Genomic DNA, 23,746 nt, shown 5'->3' on the forward strand with positions numbered 1-23,746 from the left:
TCCTCTGAGGGTAGCGGGCAGCTGAGGGAGGCAGGGGGCCAAACATCTCACATTCCAAACAATTCCAGCATAGCAAACAAGGAGGAGATGCCTTCCAATGTGTGTATGCGAGTGGGCGTGAATATGCATGTATGTGCGAGAATTTTATAAGCTTATTTAAATATAAGCTCTGTTCCAAAACCCAGGTCTACATATGCAACTTCATAAGTTAAGTGGGACCTCATAAGTGACTGATTTGGAATGCTCAGCATTGGCAGTGACATTTTTTGCCACAAAAATGCATTTGAAACTCATGAGTAACTCGACTTTCAGCAATTGATTGCAACAGAGTTTTACGTTAACATTTTGCTAAGCTAACCACGTAATTCTCTAATAAGCTTAAAGTACATAGTAGACAAAAATAATGTTCAATGTAGTACATTGTTAATTAGATTAAATCTTTAGTCCTAACAGGTTTTATCTATATTGAATTAAATATTTCTGAGGTAAAACCTTTAGATTTTAGAAGTTTAGATTTTCTTTTTTTTTTTCTTTTAATTTTCTGTATCACGTTTTTTTGGGTCACAGTCCGTATTTGCAATGTTCAGAAAAAAATAAATACATAAATATTACTACTAAATCCAAAGTAAGAATACATGTTGTAAACACTTCAAAATAATAAAAATCATGGTTTACTACAGTAACCATAGTTTAATCATGGTATTTGTAGTAGAATCATTGTAACCACAAAATCAACATCGTTACTGTCATGGTTGTTAAGGACCTTAACTAAAAGAAACCTTTTCTCTAATTAATAAATAAACATTTTAACTTAATGCAGGTACCTGCACTATTATACTACATGCATCAACATAAAATGCATTTCAAATTCACCTCAACACATATTCAACATTCAGAAGCTGTACATCACTACAGATGGAATAACCTTGCTATTAAAATGGATACGAGAAGAGCAGTCATAACAGGGCTTGAGTGTTTTATTCATACGTGAAAATACCACATCCTTATCACCGGAGTAGGGCAAAACAAGGAGTGCCTCTTTAAAAACGAAATGGAGTGTTGCAGTGAATGCAGTTTCGTGCTCACCTGCGGATTTTCCTGGGTGATGTCGGTGGAAATTATGAGTCATATATCAATGTATTACCAGTATACAACACTCGTGTCGACACAGCAGATCGTTTTCTCCATTTGGCGCTTGCCATTTTCAACTATACATAACGTGTGCAGAACTGTGATGTCATCAAGTTGACCAATGTGAAACAAAGGCAATGCGTATCCATTTACAGATCCATTCAGGTGCATTAGTGGAGGTTGTAACTGTGTGTGTCCATTGGATGTTTGTTTTCTCCACCACACCTTGTGCTCCAGATGCGTTATTAAACTTGAGGTGAACCACTGTGCCAATGCATACCGAACCGTGGGTGGCAAACCGTAAAGTTAGGTTTTTTACTGAGAACCATTACACCTCTACGCATAGTTCACCCAAAATGAAACTTCACTCACCCTTATGTTGTTCCAAACATGTATGACTTTATTTTTTCTGTGGAACACAAAAGGAGCTGTTGTTCATGTTAGCCTCAGTCACCATTTACTTTCATAATGAAAGTGAATGGTGACTGAGGCTAACATTTTGCCATATATCTTCTTTTGTGTTCCATGGAAGAAAGGATGTCATGCGGGAGAGTAGGCCTAAATAAGATAGAAGTTTTATTTTTGAAGTTATACCCAGGTAGGCAGCTCACTAGTTTTTTGAGCTATACAGTTTCTCCACACAAACTCTCACCGACTTTCTCTTTTCATCACTTTCTCTTTCTCTCTCTGTTTAGGTCTTTTTCCACTACTCACTTGTGGTAATAATTACCTCGCTCCAGAGGGCACAGAATCATTGTCCCCTCATTGCACAGCCAACTCTTTTCCCCTCACTGTAAAAGCTCTGGCCCACAATCACATTTCTGGCACTCCATAAGCACCCCCCCAGCCCTGTCTGTCTCTTTCAACACATCTCAGAGAACTGAAGGCGGAATTACTCTTACAATCGTTAGCAAACCGCACTCTTTTCAAGCAGGCTTGGCAGTTGGCTCTCAATACCGGCACAGGACTACTATATTAAATTCTGCAGAGGGATTGGGGCGGGTCCGTCTGGCCTGAACTCTGGCTAAGTGGTGCTCACTTGAAGAGCTGACACCGACAAGAACGGGCCGTGTCCCATCCACTTATATTGTTCAGCAGCCAGACCAAAGAGACTGCAAAGGGCTACTTTGAGCTGGGCCACAGCCAGTACCAGTGGGACGTGCTTCGACAACACATGGTGAAGTTAAAAGAGAGATTTTGTGAGAGAAATCATCCAGATTCGATTTATTTTCTGTTTTAAAACCTTTTCAAGCATTAAGCCACTAAGAGGCTGTGGATCACAGTGATTTCACTTTTATAATCCGGCAGCAACAATAGTGTGATAAAAGACATCAATGTCTAATAAACATTAAATTCATAATTAATAATTATCAGAACAATCCATTCTTTATAATATAGGCTATTCATATAAAGTGTAATATTCATTTCCCTAACTGTGAGCTGTTTCTGCCAAGCAATGTAGCAACATGGTGTTTTTTCATACAGAAATCTGATATATGGCCATATATGAAAAATAAAAAAATAAATATATATATATATATATATATATATATATATATATATATATATATATATATATATACACACACACATACACACACACACACTGCCGGTCAAAAGTTTTGAAACACTTGACTGAAATGTTTCTCATGATCTTAAAAATCTTTTGATCTGAAGATGTATGTTTAAATGTTTGAAATTAGTTTTGTAGACAAAAATATAATTGTGCCACCATATTAATTTATTTCATTATAAAACTAACATTTAATTTAAAATAAAAAACTTTTTGAAATTGATGACTTGGACCAAATAATAAAGAAAAGCAGCCAATAAGTGCCCAATATAGATGGGAACTCCTTCAATACTGTTTAAAAATCATCCCAGGGTGATACCTCAAGAAGTTGGTTGAGAAAATGTTAAGAGTACATGTCTGCAAATTCTAGGCAAAGGGTGACTACTTTGAAGATGCTAAAATATAACAGTTTTGATTTATTTTGGATTTTGTTTAGTCACAACATAATTCCCATAGTTCCATTTATGTTATTCCATAGTTTTGATGACTTTACTATTATTCTAAAATGTAAAAAAATAAAATTATAATAAAGAATGAGTAAGAGTTTCAAAACTTTTGACCGGTAGTGTGTGTGTATATATATATATATATATATATATATATATATATATATATATATATACACAATTATTGTTATATTTGAGCACACACATTATGTACTTATTTAAACCACTTGTATTTGGGAAAATATATGATACATATACGACAACGGCTTTTTCTGTACAAGTATGTGACATATTCTATCAGTTATAACGTGAGTCATCCAATCAGAATTTACAGTTGCAACTATCCATTTTTAACTACACGTTTAAACCTAAAAATTTTGTGATGAATTGTACTCCCATTTTTCTTGGAGCTGTGGACTACCAGCAGCACATTTGGTCTGATATGGCACTTCTACAGTGGACGCAAATTCAAGTCTGACTTATATACTTATATAATTTCCCGATCTCATTCTCCCACATATCCTGCTCTCTCTGTTAGGTTCCTTTTGATAAAATTGCCCAAAATGGCCAAAATAACCAAGAAAACCTCTATGTAAAGCTTGAAAATGATTGTGGTCCGTAAGTAAGGGCATCAGTTTTCCCATTTCTCATTCCCACAGTGATCTTATTAAGGTAGCACCTATGATACAGTTGGTCTGTGAGGACCACAGTGAACACAGATAAATGAGAAGGTCTGTGTGCTGCTGGTAGATGCCAGAGTGGGTCGTGGCCCCTGGGTAGTGATATAGAGAGAGAGGAAGGTAGAGAATGAGAGGGAAAAGGAGAGATAGAAAAGGCCCTTATTGATTCAGGGAGCTTTTGACATGCAAATGTTTGGTCCCCCACCTCCTCTCAGCCAAGGGCCTTCAAAGTGAAGCTGCAACACAAAGACAGGGAGAATGCACTGTGCTGCCCACTGAATGGACGCGCTCACATAACGAGCAATCTGTGCCTTAAAAACGCCAGTACCAAGCTCATGACATGGAGACCACTGCGTTGGAGAAACAGGCAGTCTCCTCAAAATTCCAAACTGAGCAGGTAAAATAAAGCATTTAACAATGCGATACAGTGATTTTAACACTGTGAAAGCAAGGTGGAGTGCCTAAAACCTCTTTTTATCTATTTATTGCTTTTAAAAAATACCGGCAACAGCAGTATGATAAAAGACACAAATGTTCAATAAACAATTACATTTATGAATATTAATCAGGATAAACAACTCTTCCACCTAGTAATGTAGTTCATTAATTTCATTGTAGGCTGTTTGCGGTTGCCAAGCAACATAGCAATTTGATGCATTAATATTAGCCACGTTCCACATGTTTTTGCAAAAAATAAAAAATAAAGTCATTATGTTTATTGATGTTTATGCCTCTCATCAAAAATGGACAGCGTTATCCTCCACAGAAAACAGAGATTTTCAAAAATGCTCTCTTGTATCGTATACTTTGGAAAATGATGATGTTAGGAAACTGAAAAACTTTTTGTGAGGACATGGCCATTGAATGTATGGTTAAATGTTTACAGGGACTCTGGCTGATTCTTAAGAAACCTGTCAAGAAAACGTCCTGGTCATATTTAACCCCAAATCAATACAAATAAATATACAATTCTATTTTGCATAGTGAAAATGAGGCAAAGATTTAGACCATTAATATTTTTTGATATTGAATGATGATTCTCACTATCACTACTACTTTTTAAATTACAGGGAGGGGTGGGGGGGGGGGGGATGTGTAAATGAAAGACAGTACCAAGGGAGTACTTCTGCTATGATGCATAAATACTTTACAATTTAAATAATATATATATATTTTTTTCTCGTTGCAGTAATGAGAATATTATAATGACCAACCTTTTCCGCATTACAGTAATGAGAATTTAGGGGTGCGTCATATAAACATTTTAATCTTGATGGCCCTAAAAACAGGCTTCATTTTCTTTTTGCAAAACGTCATTTCTTATTATTTCTTTTGAATTTGGAGTAAAATTGGACCAGAACATTTTCTTGACAGGTTTCATGAGAATCTCACCCTTATAGGTGTTGACGACTCATGCAATTAGAACTTAGAGCCAACACTACCTGTTTAATCAGAATTGTTTGATTACATGTAACAAACCAGAGCCAAGGTAGTTACAAATCACAGATAAAATAAACTAAAATGACATTTGTATTAGAGAATAAATTGGCTCTCTTGCAGAAGTAGGCCAATATTTGACACAGCACAAGAATTTCTCCGATATATGGAACGCACATGCAAAGGGCTATGGGTTGTGGTGGAACGCCTGAGCCACAGGCTATATGTATGTGTGTTGTGCTCACTGTGGTCACATACTTGTGCCTCAAAGCAGAGGTGTGTGTGGACGAGGTGGTGAGCGAGAAGGAGTTTTGTATTCTCAGATTAATATCCAGCAGGGCTATTAAAGGGTAAATGTGTCAACACCATGGCAACGATGACTGAATTACAGTTTGCAACACTCTCTTTTTCAATTTCATGCTTTTTTTTTGTCATGTATGTTAGTTTTTGAAGGTTGAGTAGTACAAATATAAGTGAAGGACGTGTGTGGGGGGATGGGTTATGCAAGTCTGTAAGTACGCACACATATTAAAAGTTTAGTTATCCCCAAAATTTGATTTTCATAATTTACTCACCCTCATGTTGTTCCAAGCCCATATCAGTTTCTTTCTTTATGAGAAACTTTGAGAACACTTTTCCAAAAAATTAAACTGAATGGGAACTTGAGCTGTCAGTCCCTAACATTCTGCTTAACATCTCCTTTGTGTTCCCGGGAAGAAAGAAAATAATTTGGGTTTGAAACAACCTAAGTGCAAGTAAATTATCAGAATTTTATGTTTTTTGTACTGTCCCTTTAAGAGAACATACTTGGCTTATTTCAGTGAGCCACATGTGTTAGAGGACCCACACAACATTCGTAATCCTGTTAAGGGTCGTTCACACAGCAGAGTGTGTGTGATAATTATAAAATGCTTGAGCTGGGTTCCTTACTTGCATATTGATTTAACCGTATAAGAGCTTTCGGTGAAATATGGAGCAACTTAGTGAAGAAATCATTTCATGAAGTGGGTGTTTTGTTAATATCCACCACTGCGACTACTGCTAATGGAAAGTTGCTTTAACTGCACAAAAAGAAAGTTCTCAGATTACAGTCTTCTTTCTACTCAATACTTGGTAAAATGCATTGTTTTCATCTTGTATTACATGATCAAAATGGTTCAAAATCAAACAAGTTACCCATTTAAAAAGTAGTTAGCTACACTTCAAGGTATTACCAAAAAGTAGCTAACTACTTTAAAGCTATTCAATCAGGCAATGTCTTTTATGATGATACATGATACAGAACTAGAAAACTATCTACAAAACATATGCATGCTCGATGCAATGTGATATAAAAGTTGGCAATCTACCATTTTATGATGCTAAATGTAGCTTGTCACTGGAAAAGTTGTTTTTAGGGCTGCAACTAATGATTATTTTGATAATCGATTAATCTTCAATTATTTCTTTGATTAATCAATTAATCAGATAAAAACTTTTATTTCCTGTATTTTATCAATATATGATTTAAAAAAAAAAAAAAAAACAGAAATGATAAAGGATTTGGTTCAAATTGAATGAATTCATGATTCTATACTCTCACAAAACTTTAAACAAAGCCTGAATCATGAAAAGTTAAGTTTGAATTTATTATTATTATTACTTTCAGGACATATGCAAAACCTTTCTTTTCTTGTAAAACTTTGTAGAACAAAAAGTACCGTTCATTAAAGAGTAAAATTATCCATCGGGTATGGAGTAGGACAAAAAAATTAGCCCAGCAGACAGCAATGGTGACACCATTATTATAATTCTAACATAATTATGTTAGATACATATGCTTGAACACTGTCACTGATTACATACATTTTAAGTATTTTAAATGAATTTTGTTGGTTTTTAAATAGTATTGTCACTGATTACATTTTTCTAAAGTATTCTTTTCAAAAATATGTGTATGTTTATCCAGTAAAATAATGTTTGCCATGGTATAAATTCACTGGTGGAATCAGACATTACATTTGGCATTATCAGGATGATCAAATATCAGGACCCTTAGCATTATTGCACATTATATCCAGCATATACAGTTTAATATAGTACAATAATCTGTAAACGCAGTGCATATTCACTCTCGCGCTGAAAAGTCTCATCCCGGTGCTCATTGTATTACATGCACTTACATGATGAGAAACAATCTAAAACACTTTAAACTGCACACTTTGATCTCTGAGACATAATCGTGCGATCAGTGAAAGCTGCACAATTGATTACATTGAAAGTGTGGTATGATGATGCACGAGTTTAATCAAAGTTATTGCGCTCCTGACCCTTTCTCCATTGCGATCGGTTTGATTGATGTGGATGCGCGTTCGCTTGCTCAGTGAAGTTTAACGGAGATTCGTATGTGGTTAAAACAAACAGTTTTGCGAAATTCGCAGACATACGCACCTGATTTTGAATTCATAACATGTATAAAACAGAAAAGAGCAGTTAAATGTAAGTCAGGTGCTGGAGAGAAACAACCCTTAAGCGCATCAAACAGCACAACCACTTTTTCAACACACCTGATGCAGCAATCACTGCACATGAAACTGTATGCTTATTATGAGTACAAAGTGCTCTTGTGTGCCGAACAACTTAGGTCGTGTTTTTTCCGCTTCAAATTGTCTCTGTTGTTTTTCAAACGAGTTTTGTAATACAACACATTTTTCACCGGGTTGTAAAGTGATGTCACTGACGGAGCTTCTCCGTGCATATATCGATCTAATCAATAATGAAATTCGTTGTTGATGATTTCCATTATTGAAAAAAATAGATTTTATCGATTAGGTGTTTCAGCCCTAGCTGTTTTAAAAACAGCTGATCTACTGTCTCACTAGGCCTACTGAATAATGTTCACTATCATTATTCTGTGATGTCACCATTACTATTTAAAGAAAACAAATTGCCAAGCAACAATGTGTAGCTCCATTTTAATGCTGCTATTTAAGGCTTGCATTCCTTTATGTTTAGCAAAAACTCCTCTGTGAGATTTACGTACACTGAAGAGCTTCAGCAAATGCTCTTCATCCTCCCCTCCCACTCTTCCGCGTTTTTCTCTCAGCGCTAACAAAGACATAAAGTCAAATCTAATTGCATTCAGTGACAAACTGAGTGGCTTTTTCCACAGCAGCTGGTCTGAGAGAGACTAATCCATTTCAGCGAAACCCCAGGAATGAAATAAACCCTCAAGTCTAATGGCGAGTATTAGATCAAGCCATGCTTCAACCCCTCCAAATAATTACCGGAATTAATGTGCATTGTGAAGTCGCCGCAGTGACCCCTTCGGGCTTATCACTAGTGTTGCATTGCACTGTGGAAACAGGTCTGCCGACCCCCAAAATAATCCCATTACAAAGTCTGTCTTTTCTCCAGCTCCTGTTCTTGTAGACACACTCTCAGCTAATTGACATCTGTTAACTGACGTCCTATCGGAGCTCTTTTTAGAAGTGCAGAGAGAGAATTTTTAGAAGGGCACTCCAGTCAGGAATCCTTGAGTACAAATGTTTGGGCAAAGACTGCTTTAGTGTGCTTTTATGAATAGCATTTCTTTCACCAATGTTTGCATATGTACCTTTAAGGGATTCACCCGAAATTGAAAATTCTGTCATCATTTACTTGGAACGCAAAAGGAAATGTTAGGTTGAATGTTAGTCTCAGTCAACATTAACTTTTATTGTATGGAAAGAAAATGCAATGGAATTTAATGGTGACTGAGAACGTCATTCTGCCTAACATAGAAGAAACAAAATCACAGAATATTCATTTTTTGAGTAAACTATCCCTTTAAAGGTAAATTGTGTAATTTTTTGGTAAATACTTTCTCCAAACTAGTGGTCGAACGATATGGGTTTTTTAATGGCCGATGCCAATATCCAGAGAGCAGGGTGGTCGATAGGCCGATACAATGCCGATATATCACACAATTTAATACAGTAAATAACAAACATAAAATTACTATATACTATACTATATATATATATATATATATATATATATATATATATATATATATATATATATTATAAACTCTTATTTAGCACTATATTTACTCAATTGCACACAAAACTAAAAAAATAATATTATTTTAAATGGTAGATTGCAGTTTCTTCAGATTTCTGTTTAGTCATCAAATTTTAGCAATTTATTTGCACATGAAGAAATTGTTAATATATTAGGAAGAAGGAAATAACAGTACACACAGTAGTCCAGCAAACATGGATGGCATGTCCACGATAGCAATTGCATTTTCTCAAAAAATATAGAATCAAACCAATTGTACATACAGTAATAGTGAATATGACATTTATTTATAGCACAAGTGAAGCGCTTTTACTTTGGGCTGCATCCGAAAATGTAGGCAGCTACTTTGCTGCCTAATCAGTTAATGGCTTAACTGACAGCTGTTTTGAATGAATGGAACTCTTAAGGAAACTGGTCTCCGAACAGTTTGAAAAGCACCTTATTTTCATCCTACCTCCGTATACAGCCTCCGGAGGCAGCATTTTCCTGGTTTCGGACGCAGCCTTGAAGTTGCACACATGTGCTTGTGCGGGTCCAGCGTGAGCCTCAATCTCCTGACAGTTTAAACTGCCTGGATCGCCTGCTTGGATTGACACAGACTGACCGTTATGATTTGGGAATCAGATCAACTTTTGACCCTGATCCTGAAGTTTTGATTCTGACTGATGGAATACGCGCTTCAGATGAAGATATTAGATGAGCGCTCCACAGGATGCTGGATCTGCTGAGTTGTGTGAGGTTGGGTTATTACATCTGTTTAAATGCGAGATATGTGCATATTTGCAGATGGTATATGATATTAGTTTTATTGATATTTGCCTTTTTATCAATAGACAAGAAAAGTTACAGGGAACTGTTGAGGAGAGAGAGGGAGAACGCAACAGGTGAACACTTTAACATTATGAGCTCAAATGCATCTGCCACGGCTCTGATATACCTACCGTTTAAATGAGACTGTGTTGCACAACAATCTATTATTGTAGTAACACGATGGAATGTAACAAGAAAACGAACCGTGACAGGTCGTTACATGTCTCAGTCGCTTCATATGCAAGCAGGCGATTCTCAGCGCCCTCAAGAAACAAATCGGCCAAATGGGAAAATTTATCGCCCGATGCCGATAATTCAAAAAGTCAGAATATCGGCCGATTTATCGGCCTCAGCGATATATCGACTGCTACTCCAAACCCAGCTTAATGTGCAAACCATGAGTAAACCATTTGTATCTCCACGGAAAGTGTAAACACTGTGACTTTAGTGCAATCAATACAGTGCTCTATTTTTTTTTTTTTACATCACAACCAGCCCGACATAGAAACAGTTCAACCAATGGCATGAGTTTGGGGGAGAGACTATCTTTTTTTGACAAATGGCAGAGGGGGGTCATTATTTTTGCAATTCCAATTGATTACGCTAGTGGCGCAGACATTAAACACTTCACCTTTAAGTGCGAAAACAAAAAGTCACTTCAGTTCTTGTCATTCATACTGTAGAGAAAAAGTTTGCCATTTTGTTCGAACTGGAAGCACTAAGATTAATTTGTGCCATCCATCATCATGATTCGAACCATTCATATTATGCCTTCATAAACACTTCATTAGTGAAAAAGAACAACTGCATTCATGGGCTCCATCTGGTGCGTTTGTACAGAGAAAATTTTTGGCAGCATCCAAATCAAAACCAAAGACAAAGGAGCGCAGCAGTCGCGCTGACTGTAAAGTTATCCATGGCCCCCTTGCATAAAACAGGTCAGCTGCTTTAACGGCTCTTTTAGAGGAAAATGATGGCTCGGGTCTTCCTTTCGTTCTGTCTCCACCCTGCCATCAACCCCCCCGCTGACACCAGTTCAGGCTGAACTCTGACCTCTCTGGGAGGAAGCCAACTTAAGGGAGTGAAAATAGAAAGGATCCATGCATTAACTAACAGGGAGGTTCGAATAAGTAGCTGTGTTGGCCTATCACGTATGCTGTTGATGGACATGTTGTCAAATGAACACGGACCCTTTGGCATGAAGCATGTGTGGAGAGCAACGGCTAAATGGATCTTGGGTTAATCAGGGAGAATGGGTGGACAGACTCTCAAGCAGTGAGTCAATAAGGCTCATCCACTCTAAAAGATATTTACCCTTACAAGAGGACGCTGAGACAGCGCTGTCCATGCCGCTATACCGTAGCCGCTTAAAGAGAGCTCTTCTGATCTAACTGATCCAGACTGCCGCTACTGAACAACGTGTGCCAGATGGCATAATTCAAATACAATTAAACTCCTGAGAGATGAGACTAGCGGTATCAGAATTGCTCAAAAGGAGATGCGTTAGTGTAGTTCGCATTAGCGAAAAATGCTTAGCTTGTGGTTTCAACAGTCTTTTGGGAAATTTTGTGAATTTATCAAGGACACTGAAATAAATGAATTAAGCAGAAACTATCCAAAAATTGTTATTTACAAAAAACGTTCTAAAGTGGTGCCACGGTGCAGTGATCGTATCAGATGGCAATACCATGTTAGCTTGATATAAACACTACATAACCAAATGTACATGTGTACACCCCATTCTTATTAACATGCTTGGCTATTCCAGTAATTATATTGAAAACAAATCTTAATGCTACGCCATTCAATGACATTCTAGAAAATTGCGTGAATCAAACTTTGTTGCAACAGTTTAGGGAGGGACCTTTTCTGTTCAAGCAAAACAATGCCCCTGTGTACAAAGCAAAGTCCATAAAAATGGTTTACTGTATCAAGAGTGGAAGAACTTGACTAGACAGCACAGATTTGAACCCCCCTGAACACCTGTGTGTCCACACATACTTTTGGCCATGTAGTGTACCACTGAATGATTAAATTATTCATATACCATGGTATTTACACAGTACTCAAAGTCAGATGTAAAAATGACATGATATTACCGTGAAACATATCCTGACAAAAAACATAGCATTAATATATGGTATTCAGTGTCATTTTTTTTTTTTTTTTTTTTTTTTTTCTGATGCCAAAATATTAAATGCCATGGATCAATATTTAATGAGTAATCCATTATTTTGTAGAGAGGGGGAAAAAAGTCAATTTTCAACTATGATTTGGAGCAAGACTACAGATAAGAAAGAAAAAAAAAAAATTTAGAAAGGTGGCAGAATCATTATTCAGTAGGTCTATTATTGTGTTTTTTATTTTTTATTGGAGTTCATATAACTCCAGAAGTATTAAAGAAATTTTAATATCGTTTTAGATTTTGGTTCAGACCAAACTTTGTTTAGAACAAACCTCAGAGAAAGTCTTAATACAATCAAAAATTTCAGCTGGGGATGTTTCTGAAATTTGAACCAAAAGTTTTCTCCATAGTAATCTGTTGTCAGGACATTTCTCAGCGCAACTTCATCCTAAGCTAGCATTAGCATGGTAGCATGGGTGCTAACAGTTCGGTTGGGAGGAGGCAGTCTCTCACCCTTCACACCAGTTCTGTCCTTCAGGCCAATTTCTGCACCCAGTGCATCTATCACAACATGACAACTGAAGGGCTGCGAGCTGTCAGGGGAGTTTACGTATGGAAACACCGAATGATGATGGACAGGAAGAGGTCAAGGAGAACAACACACACATGAGCAAGCAATAGCACACATACAGAGAGAGAAAGAGAGAGATTCAGACGCACTTAAGTGATTGAACTCAGCATGTGAAGATTGCTTTGTTGAAAACGTCAGGACTCAGACGATTCAAAAGATCTGTATTTAATCATCCAAATCATATAATCTAAAGGACTTCAAACGTACACAGTATGTTGTCATTACCACAAAGTGACCAAAACTTCACTCACTCTCAATAAAAAATTAGCCGCCTGTTCTCTTCAATTAATTTAGATGTTTTTTTAGGTTATCTGACAAAAAAATTTTTTTTTGCAGTCTGCCATGGTCCTATCTGATTACCCTATTACAGTATATTGGGTAAATGGCAGAATTTTTATTCCAATTAGAATTTTTAGGTAAACTTACCCTATGGAACTGTAAGGTAATTAAAAATACTATGGTATTACCACCACAGCAGTGTCCAAAAATATAGTATCTTGGTATATTTTTACAGTAATACCATAACACCTAGTATGAGGTGTATTTCAAGTGTGACATATTTGCTGAGAGCTGAAAACTGTCTTGTGTTGGGTGGATTTTTTGACATATCATTGTGCTGTCGACTGGCGAAAATTAGCAAAATGTTAACTGATGATAAAAAAAAAAAAATTAAAATGTATTTAATCATCCAAATCATATTATCCAAATGATTTCATACATATACAGCACGCTGCCATGATCACAGGGTGTAGAGGATAGACCCAACCTTCACTCGCTCTCTCTGAAAGGACGAGCCGCCCATTGTCTTTGAGAGAGAAGTTTGGTGGTTTTGCATTTCATGGACACATGAAATATGCAAATGACGTATTTGTTTGATATCAAAGGGCACGTCTCTCTATCTCCTCTCTCTTTCTCTCCATCTTTCTTTCCTGGAACAGCTGACAGTCCATTCACTGGCCGTTGCAGGAGCGCATAGGGAAGAACTGAGGAGGATCGTGACAAGAATCAACATATGTGCTTGCCATCAAAAGCAAAAAGGGAAGCGATGAATATTCATTGGTAGGAGTGTTTTGGCAGGCACTGGTTTTTGTTAAACAGAAAAAAAAGCAAAAATGATGCACAACTGAGGATGATGAGTCTCCTACACCTGCCCATAATTATGACAGCAAAGAGGTACACACGCAAGCTTTTTTTTAATTTGGCACATACATATACTGCCCTACAATGGCAAACTGTAGTCACTACGGACAGGTGCGGATTTAGGCATGGGCGACATCTTGCTGGGGGCGGCACAACGTGCCCACACAAAAAATTGAGCGCCCTGAAGTCCACCAGCCATCTCACCTCCAACCACCCAAACCCTCACTACTGACTACGGAAACACTGAAACCAAAGACTGTTTATCCCAAGACAGGCCACCTGCATTCAAATGAATGGGAGCCCAATATGGCAGATGTGGAAAAGGGTAAAACAGCCAATCACCTTTTAGTTACAAACGTTGACAATCAGTCATCTTGAAAATGCACATGTGCATTAGCTAGACCAGCCTGAAAAAAGCTAAAGAAGCACAATTTATGATATCATTGTTGTCGGATTTTACTGCTGATTTGAAATATGTTCTTTGATCGTAATCTTGACACACCGTTTTGGAATTACGTGACTCCAGCCAGGTCTTTCCCCATTTCAAGTGGATAGGAGCTGTACTTTTAAATCATTTGTATCCATAGAAAATAGCTGCCTGGGAGCATTCCCAAGATGGCCGCCGAGTGGACTGACTTGCCTTGAAAGGACTCTTGACTGAAACTGAGAAAAATGGCTTCAATGTTACTTGGTTTTAAATCATATTCTAAGAAACCTGATTTCAGCCCTAACTCAAAAAAGACAAAAACTGTGTGTTGCCTTTTAATAAAAGTATACACATGGACAAAACACCACTAAAGAGCCATGTTTATACACAAGAAAAGCTGTACCTCAACAATAACACATGAGAAGACCAATCAATATCTCTGCTTAAGTAGATCAATTTGCTTAATGTGTGATTAGAAATAAAATGTGCTTTTGCACAGTAAAGTCGATACATATTCTGTTCTCTTGAGGGTTTATCTCGGGTTTCATACATAAACAATGTCTTGTCAAGCATCGTTTTTCTTCCAGTTACACAAGCTACTGTCTGTTCTTATTCAAAGGTCAATGTTTCAAATTATCACACTTTCCCATCATGCTCTAGTTTTATAGCCAATTTCAAAAACCTTTTTCTTTCTAATTACTTAAATGCAGCTCATTAGTCTGTTTTACATTAACACCCTTTAAAAAAGTACTGTGGCAGAACCATGGTTCAGTGAAAGTATCAGACAGAAAGAGTAATACCATGTTACTTTATAATGATATTATAAAGCCTACCATGGTACTATTTGATTACCATAATCAAATACCATGGTTCTTAAATGGTGCTGTAAATCACTTCAAAGAATAACATGGTATTACCATCATGGTGGCATCATTGTGTTTTATCTATGGTATATTTTTGCAGTAATGCCATGATATGTTTGTGTACTTAGTGTATCAGTAATTTGGCTTTGGATGCACCGATATGGAAATTTTGGCCGATACGATAACCGATAATTCAGTGGATATATTTGTGGCCGATAGCAGATATATTTGCTGATAAATCTAAATCTGGATAGAAATCTACATTTTGTCTGTCTGGTTACACAAACAAAAGGCACACCTTATAAAGGAGCACTTCTAATGAAATCAATCATGTAAAGTAATTGTTTTTATTTTAAAACAACTTCAATTGCAGAAAACAAGGAACCTGCAAGAAATATCAAAAACTTTTAAATCATTTACCACATGTAGCCTACTTTGAACCAGTTAAATAAAGACATTGCACATTCCTCTGGCCAACTTCCTTTAAAAAAAAAGCATAATGACTCTACAATTTAAAATGAATTTGACGAGTGAGCTACTTTTATAAATACAGTGCATTGCACTTGATTCAAACTTGTGAAAAGACAAAACTAAGGAATGCAAACAAGTCTCAAACTCACTGTAAACACAAAAATATGCTTTAACATATAAAAAGAAAAGAAACAAAATGCATGACATAAAGAAATACTGTTTACTCAGATCCAGTATGATCCTCCAAAGCAAAGCCAGAAGGCATCAATCAAAACCCACATGGTGAGTAGCATGTGCCTGAAAAAGCCATAATTTATCAGCTTTAATATATCGGCTAAATATCCTTATCGGACCGATAACTGATAACTTTAAAATTCACATTTAGCAGCAAATACCAATATGGCCACCAATATATTGTGCATCCCTAGTTTGGCTTGTTTTGCTTGTCATTTACTCACACTCCTATTGTTCCAAACCTGTATGACTTTCTTCCGTGGAACACAAAAGGAGATAGGTAGAAATGTATGGAAAAAAAGAGCAATCAAAATGAATGGTGACTAACATTCTTCCTATCTCCTTTTGTTCCGCAGATGAAAGAAAGTCATACGGGTTTGCAATAACATAATGTTGATTAAATAATGACAAAATTTTAATTTTTGGGGTGAACAATCCCTTTAAGACTGGTTGGGTGAATTTTTCTACATGTCGATGTGCTATTTCACTACAAACACTGAGAGTGGGCTGTCGTTCTCCCACTGCAGCCTAGCACCTCAGCGGGCACTTACATGTCTCCAGCTTGTCGGACGCCCACTACCAAGCAGAGATTTCCTCTCTGTCCTCACCTCCTACTCAACACAGCAGATGAGCAGTGAGAAAACAACAAACTCTTATAAAAAAGAAAAAGGCGCAAAATCCTCTAGCCTCATCTCAGCTCCATTCACCAACCAAAAGGTGGCTGTTTTGTGGCCTTTTCTCACTCCTCTATACTTGGACCTGCCCGTCTAGGCTGCAGCTGTCAAAATTTTGACATCTTAATAAATCTCATCCATGACCCCTGGGAGGCGGATAAAGCCAGGGGTCACCCCTGACCCTGTCTTGTGTTCCTCCACTCTCACCCCCTTCCCCTATCCCAACCTCTCAAAAAATTGGGGAAAGGGTCCCACTGATGTGTTCTGGGGTATGGGGCTTGTATACCTTATCCTCAATGGGCTTTTTTCACAAGGTCCTAGGGACGCCCCATTTAGAAAGTTCTCGCCCTCTCCTACGCCCTCACATTGAAGGTGAACCTTGGCGTCCCTACCAAGGCCTTAGCTGCATGCATGGACTTATTAAACAGACTGACTCTCATCTCCATGCTGGGAGAGAAAGCCACCTTTTGAACCCCCTTGAAACAGGAAGCAACTCCCTGTTGCCTATCTGAAAACAGCATTTGATGGCTTAATCAGGCAATGATGACAGGCCCATGGATAAAGGGATGTTGTGGGTTCAATACAAGTTAAGCTCAACTGAGAGCATTTGTGGCATAATGTTGATTACCACAGAAAATAATTTTGACTCGTTCCTCATTTCTTTAAATAGAAAAGCAAAAATCACAGTTATAGCAAGGCACTTACAATGGAAGTGAATGGAACCAGTCTATTAATGTTAAAATACGCACTGTTTCCAAAGTACAGCCACAAGACGTTAACAATAAACATGTTAAAATGATTTTAGTGTGGTAACATCGCTTCTTAACATTATCAGTGTAAGGATGTAGCCAATATTACATCTTTGTTGCCATGACAACATGCTGGTTTTTAATCACACTAAAACCATGTTAACATGTATAATATTAATGTCTTGTGGCTAAACTTTTGAAATAGTGTGTATTTTAATGTTTATGGACTGGCCCAATTCACATCCATTGTTAATGTTTTTTTTTTTGTGATAATCTACATTATACCAGAAATGCTGTCGATTGAATTTAACTTGTACTGAACACGAAACATCTCTTTAATAAAAAAAGGAGATAAAGACAACATCTTTTTTTTCACTAAAGGCAGGCTCCAAATACTTCATGTGTGATTTCTTTTTTATTGGTCACTTTTCACATTAAACAATATCAAATATCCACTGTTTGCAAACTTTTCCATTTAAACAACACGCAAGTGCCCAGAAATCTTGAAATACAATATCAGCTTTTGGGACTTTGTAGGGGTTTTTAATTGATGTGGAGAAGTGGGAAATTAAATCTGTAAAGTTTTGGTGACTGCAGTTGCCAATGCAGAAATTATATTTCAGAAATGTTAAAAACGCCCTCTTCCGGGGGCCTGGGTAGCTCATCGAGTATTGACCCTGACTACCACCCCTGGAGTCGTGAGTTCAAATCCAGGGCATGCTGAGTGACTCCAGCCAGGTCTCCTAAGCAACCACATTGGCCCGGTTGCTAGGGAGGGTAGAGTCACATGGGGTAACCTCCTTGTGGTGGCTATAATGTGTGGCTTTCACTCTCGGTGGGGCGCGTGGTGAGTTGTGCGTGGATGCCGCGGAGAATAACGTGGGCCTCCACACGTGCTACGTCTCCGCGGTAACACACTCAACAAGCCACGTGATAAGATGCGTGGATTGACGGTCTCAGACGTGGAGGCAACTGAGACTCGTCCTCCGCCACCCAGATTGAGGCGAGTCACTACGCCACCACGAGGACTTAGAGCGCATTGGGAATTGGGCATTCCAAATTGGGGAGAAAAAAAAAAAAGTGACATCTTCCAAGTATGTCAAAGTAATTAAATCATCGTTGCAAACTAGGGCTGCAACTAACATTATTTTGATAATCGATTAATCTAACAATTATGAGAATGATTATTTGACTATTCTGCGATTTTTGCAACGATTAATCATTAGCTCTTAACTGATTATTCAGCTTGTGCCCCGACTTAAAAGGTTGTATTAAACATGCTTACTAAAGATAAAGAGGACAAAATCATCTTTTAAAAATACCTCTAATTGACATTCACTGAATTAAAGAGGAAAAAAAAAACTTCTTATTAAGTTTTATTCAGTAAAGAAATTCACTGCAAAAAAATCCTATTGTTATCAAGTGTTTTTGTCTTGTTTTCCATTTAAAATGGTCTAAAAATCCTTAAAACAAGATAAATTTACTTGAGAAGCAACATATAAGATATTTAGACTTGCTTTAAGCGAATGAGTCTTAAATATAAGTGTGTTATGTATATAAGTGTATTTTTTCACTTGGTTATACTTCTGCAAGTGCAGTAAAGACAAAATATACTTATATTCAAGATCTATTCTCTAAAAGCAAGTCTAAATATTGTATATGCTGCCTCTCAGGTGAATGCATATTTTTTAAAGGATTTTTGGATATTTTTAAATATTTGTATTTTTAATCTTATATTCAACATTCTCAAATAATCAATTTTTCTTCCGCAGTATAGTTCCTTAAGTAAATGTACATTGTTTTTTGTTGTTGTTTTTTTTGGGATTTTTCCCCTTTTTCTCCCAATTTGGAATGCCCAATTCCCAATGCGCTCTAAGTCCTCGTGGTCGCATAGTGATTTGCTTCAGTCCGGGTGGTGGAGGATGAATCCCAGTTGCCTCCGCGTCTGAGACAGTCAACCCGCGCATCTTATCACGTGGCTTGTTGAGCGTGTTGCCACGGAGACATAGCGCGTGTGGAGGCTTCACGCCATCCACCGCGGCAACCACGCTCAATTCACCACGCGCCCCACCGAGAACAAACCACATTATAGTGACCACGAGGAGGTTACCCCACGTGACTCTACCCTCCCTAGCAACTGGGCCAATTTGGTTGCTTAGGAGACCTGGCTGGAGTCACTCAGCACACCCTGGGATTCGAACTAGCGAACTAGCGAACTCCAGGGGTGGTAGCCAGCGTATTTTACCTGAGCTACCCAGGCCCCCCGATGTACATTGTTTTAAAGGAGTTTTAGATATTTATATTGGAAAACAAGCCAAAACAAAAACAAATCAAAAACTTATTTTGTTGCAGTGTATAATGGGGCAAAGACTACCCTCTCACCTTTCTGTTCACTTCAAGCCATCTTTAACTCACAAAAAACAAACTCTCTCTTATTAATAAATCTGCGTATTGCCAATTTTCTTCACGATAAGAAATGCACAGTGACATATATTATGATACAATAAGTCGCGAGCCACCACGTTATAATTTAGCTCCATTAAGCTTGCACGCTTGAGGGATGAGCATCCCAGCGACAGAGAGTGCCTCAGCCGGGTGCAGTTTCAATCTCTCCCCCTTAGATTGGGACACTTCACGCAACTCATAGAAGAGGTGCTGAACGCACAGAGAAATACCAGTTTTGGAGTTTATAGTTATTTACATGACCTGCTTCCATATTATTTGAACTTTTATAAAGCTATAACACATTAAATATAAATGCATTTAAGATGTAATGCCGGGGTGTTTCCTTTAAAGGCGCCCGACAAGCAAGTTTTGCTCCAGCTCCACTTATTCCACAACGAGAGTGCTTCTGTATTTACTTATTTTGTATTTTTGCATTATAATTCCCTCATACTTTACGATCTACATCACCTGAAGCTGTTTGGAAAGTTTAGAGTGCATCTGGACTGTGAGCTGTGTAATTCTTCCTCTCCTCAGTCAGCCGCGAACTGCAGTGCTGATCTCGTGCATCATCATTAGAGTTTAATGCGATCTCATGTTACGTTAAATTACATCAAATGACTATTCGATAATGAAAATTTTTGTTGACAATTTTTTTTGTCGATGTTGTTGATAACATCGACTAATTGTTTCAGCAATATTGCAAACCCTAAAGTTATTTAGGTTGACGGTTCCACAAAATGTCTCTGTGTGGAAATGGCCTTCTGTGCCTAGTAAATTCCAGCCTTTATTTCATCATAGCTGAACAGCAAAAGAGAAGCAGAGGGAGAGTCACAGAAAGCAAAGGAACGAGTGGGGAACCCGGTCGCTGCCAGTGAGCTCTGCTAATAAAAGAGCGACCTAGAGAAATTGCCCAATCCCAGAGAATGGCCTTTCCCAGTGTACCCCTTTAACAACTCACACAAGTACATCCACTGTGAGACCGCCCATGGTGAATGTCGCCTGCCTGCCTTGGCCCGCAGAAACCCTAAATTACAGCCCGTACTTGTCATGCAATTAGCCCGCTGAGATAGCACTCATAAATAAAGGCCAATGGACTGGCCAGTCAGCCGTTTATCACCCTGCTCAAGCGATGATCCTCTCCTGGACCAGATGCGTTTTGTTTTACCAACAAAAAAGAAGGGGCGTGTTGAAACTGTCTACATGTCCTCTGGCTCTTCCTTTTTGCCTGCACTGACCTCAGCATTACCCCAAACACTATATCACCGCTTTAGTGCTGTATGGCCTGACTATGGACACTGGGAATCAAAAGCCAGCACAGAGAGAGGAACGGCCCTCTGGTGACAGAAGCAATCTATCTGATACTCTCCTTTTCTTCTTTAATCACTCTAGCTCTGTCAGTCTTACGCCAATTACGTCTTTCCTTTTAATGTGAACTGAAAACCATCACACATGCTCTTGAGAGATAGTGAGAAAGCAAAAGTCTGCGTGAGAGTTTTCTCCCATTATCTAATTAAGTGGATTCTGCACATAAACCACATGGCTGTTGCTCCAACAAAATAATTAGCGCTAACATTTTTCATGCGCAAATCTGCAGGGAGGTGTTTTGATATCAAACAGAGCAATTCATAATCATAACCATACCTCTCGAATAGCAATGCTCGCTTAATCCACAGTGATGCGCTGAGTGGCCAGCTTTCTACATCTGAGTAAACTTTAACATCCCTGTGGGGAAAAGTGCATCCAGGCCAGCTTCAGTTATAATGATCTCATTGTTCTCTCACCTTGCAACCTTAAATTATAAAACATACTGCTGCTCGGCGATTGGGGTTTGTTTTACTTTTTTGTTTTCCGTGCGGGAGGTGCATACATTTCTAATCACAATGGACGCATTTCTTTAAACTCCGGCCACAAGGAACTTAAGAACTTGAGCAAGTGAGTTATCCAGGCTCTTACCTTGGCAAGATCCGCCATGTTCCTCATAGCCAGGGTTACACAAACAGTTTCCAATAGGCACCAGCCATTCTCCATCTGCTCCACAGTACATTTTTGGGACCTCCCGTTCTTCTGAGTTGTCCACGCAAGATCCACGTACCTCCACTAGAGATGAGGTGTCCGCCCCTGTGGTGGTGTCTGGAAACTGGGCCAGGTTGCGTACGGTGAGGGGGCATTTCTTATAGAAGATCCGTACGGACACTAGAGCAATACAGGCCCCGACATCCTGGAAGGCCAAATAGAAGCCTTTCCGTGTCAAAATTCCCACATCCCGCACTTCTGTGTTCAGTTTCATGATACGGTCTCCTATGTCCACCTGAGTGAAGCTCTCATCGGCAGCAATGGTGTCAATTTTGGTGAACTGGTTTTCTCGGATGTACCTCTCTTTGTCATTGCTGGACTCGTAGTAGTAGAGGTTAAAGGTCTCCTTGCAGGTTCCCATGACTCCAGGCAGGCTGTTGCAGTCACGCAGGGTGAATTTGATCTCGATGTAAACGCGCTGGGCTCCGCCACGGGGAATCCAATCTGTTCGGAGCCAATTGTTCTGGTTGGGTTCCATTACGTTGCATACCTGGTACGTCCTGATTGGCGTATTCTTCTCATCCATGATGCTCACCTCTTCCCACTGAGAAAAAGAAACCGAGATAGAGAGAGAGTTAAGTATCAAGCAAGACTTTGTCTCTGCAGGTGCACACAATTCCAGGCCCAGTGCTGGAGATATTCCACAGACCAACAACTGCAATAATGCAATGATTCCTTTGATTACAGTATGATGATTAGAATTTAATCACACATCTGTCAGCTTCTGTTTACTTATTATCTGCAAGCGTTGCTCCAGAGCTTAAAACAAGTTTTAAATACTTAAACTTTACACTGCAGTGCAAATAAACTCTATTGTTTGGAAACTTTATGGCGACTTAAAGATCTTGTTGTAGATATGAGATAAAGAAGAACATTGTTTGATAACCAAAATGAGGATAATATGATTCCTTAAATCTTAGATAAATGGCTGTGGTATCTACTTAAAAATCTGGGTATGCACTACAGTCTACAACCATTTCTGAACAGTAATATTTAAAGTAAATTTTAAGGCCCCTAAATGTTTCAAAACAATTGTTTTAGACAATAATAATAAAGCATTAGTGAAACCCTTACACGTATTCTAAAAAATGCACCGCGTAACTTCCTGGTTACGTTTAAGCCCATATTAGTCCACTGTACTACTATGCGGTCTAAGAATTTGATGCTTCCTGCTGGTGAGAGTTTAAAATGAGATGTATGGAATGAAGGAAAGTTTTGAAAAGGCCTGTCATGATCCATGATGCTTTCTTTTCTTCTCACTTTTTTAGTCTTTGTAAGAAGAAAGTGTAGAAATCCCAGCTGTCACGCAGATAAAGCGGTACATTTGGCCCGAACGCACGAGGGAGGGGGGCTCTGCCGGGACCCTGTCAATCAACTGGGTTGATGAGATAAAGCAACAGTGGAGGGGGACCACATTTTCTCAAATACCAAGTTCAGCATTAAACCTGAAACCAACCAAAGCTGGCACAGAGAGAGAGAGAGCAGGCCGATTGAACAAGGAAGCCTAATTGTGCTGTAACTAAATGAATCCCTGATCAAATGGAGCCCATAATTTGCCTCACACAATGTTCCAAGATCACTTCAGATATTGCAAACATAGCTACATAATTGAAAGTTTTTCTTTCCATAATAAATGCAATTTTAGGCTTTTTTTTATTTTATTTTTATTGGCAACACTGGCAACGTCCATATTACATTGATTACATGTACAGAAAATACAATTAATTAATGTTAAATGGGGCCAAAGTAACCTTTTTATAAGAAAATATGCTTTTGTTGGTCCAGTCTGAGAT

At 38.2% G+C, this 23,746-nt stretch overlaps 1 protein-coding gene across 5 annotated transcripts in view; it reads right to left on the reverse strand.

Moving 5' to 3' along the window:
* The window catches only part of LOC127440513 (ephrin type-A receptor 4-like), an 81,682-nt gene that overhangs the window by 55,183 nt on the left and 2,753 nt on the right, over nucleotides 1-23,746 (reverse strand). For all 5 annotated transcript variants that reach the window (XM_051697137.1, XM_051697139.1, XM_051697136.1 and 2 more), the window contains exon 3: nucleotides 21,834-22,497. In XM_051697137.1, coding sequence (XP_051553097.1) covers nucleotides 21,834-22,497 — 664 coding nt within the window. The remainder of the gene's footprint in view (nucleotides 1-21,833; nucleotides 22,498-23,746) is intronic.

The sequence above is a fragment of the Myxocyprinus asiaticus genome, chromosome 5 (genome assembly GCF_019703515.2).
Source record: "Myxocyprinus asiaticus isolate MX2 ecotype Aquarium Trade chromosome 5, UBuf_Myxa_2, whole genome shotgun sequence".
Lineage (NCBI taxonomy): Eukaryota > Metazoa > Chordata > Actinopteri > Cypriniformes > Catostomidae > Myxocyprinus > Myxocyprinus asiaticus.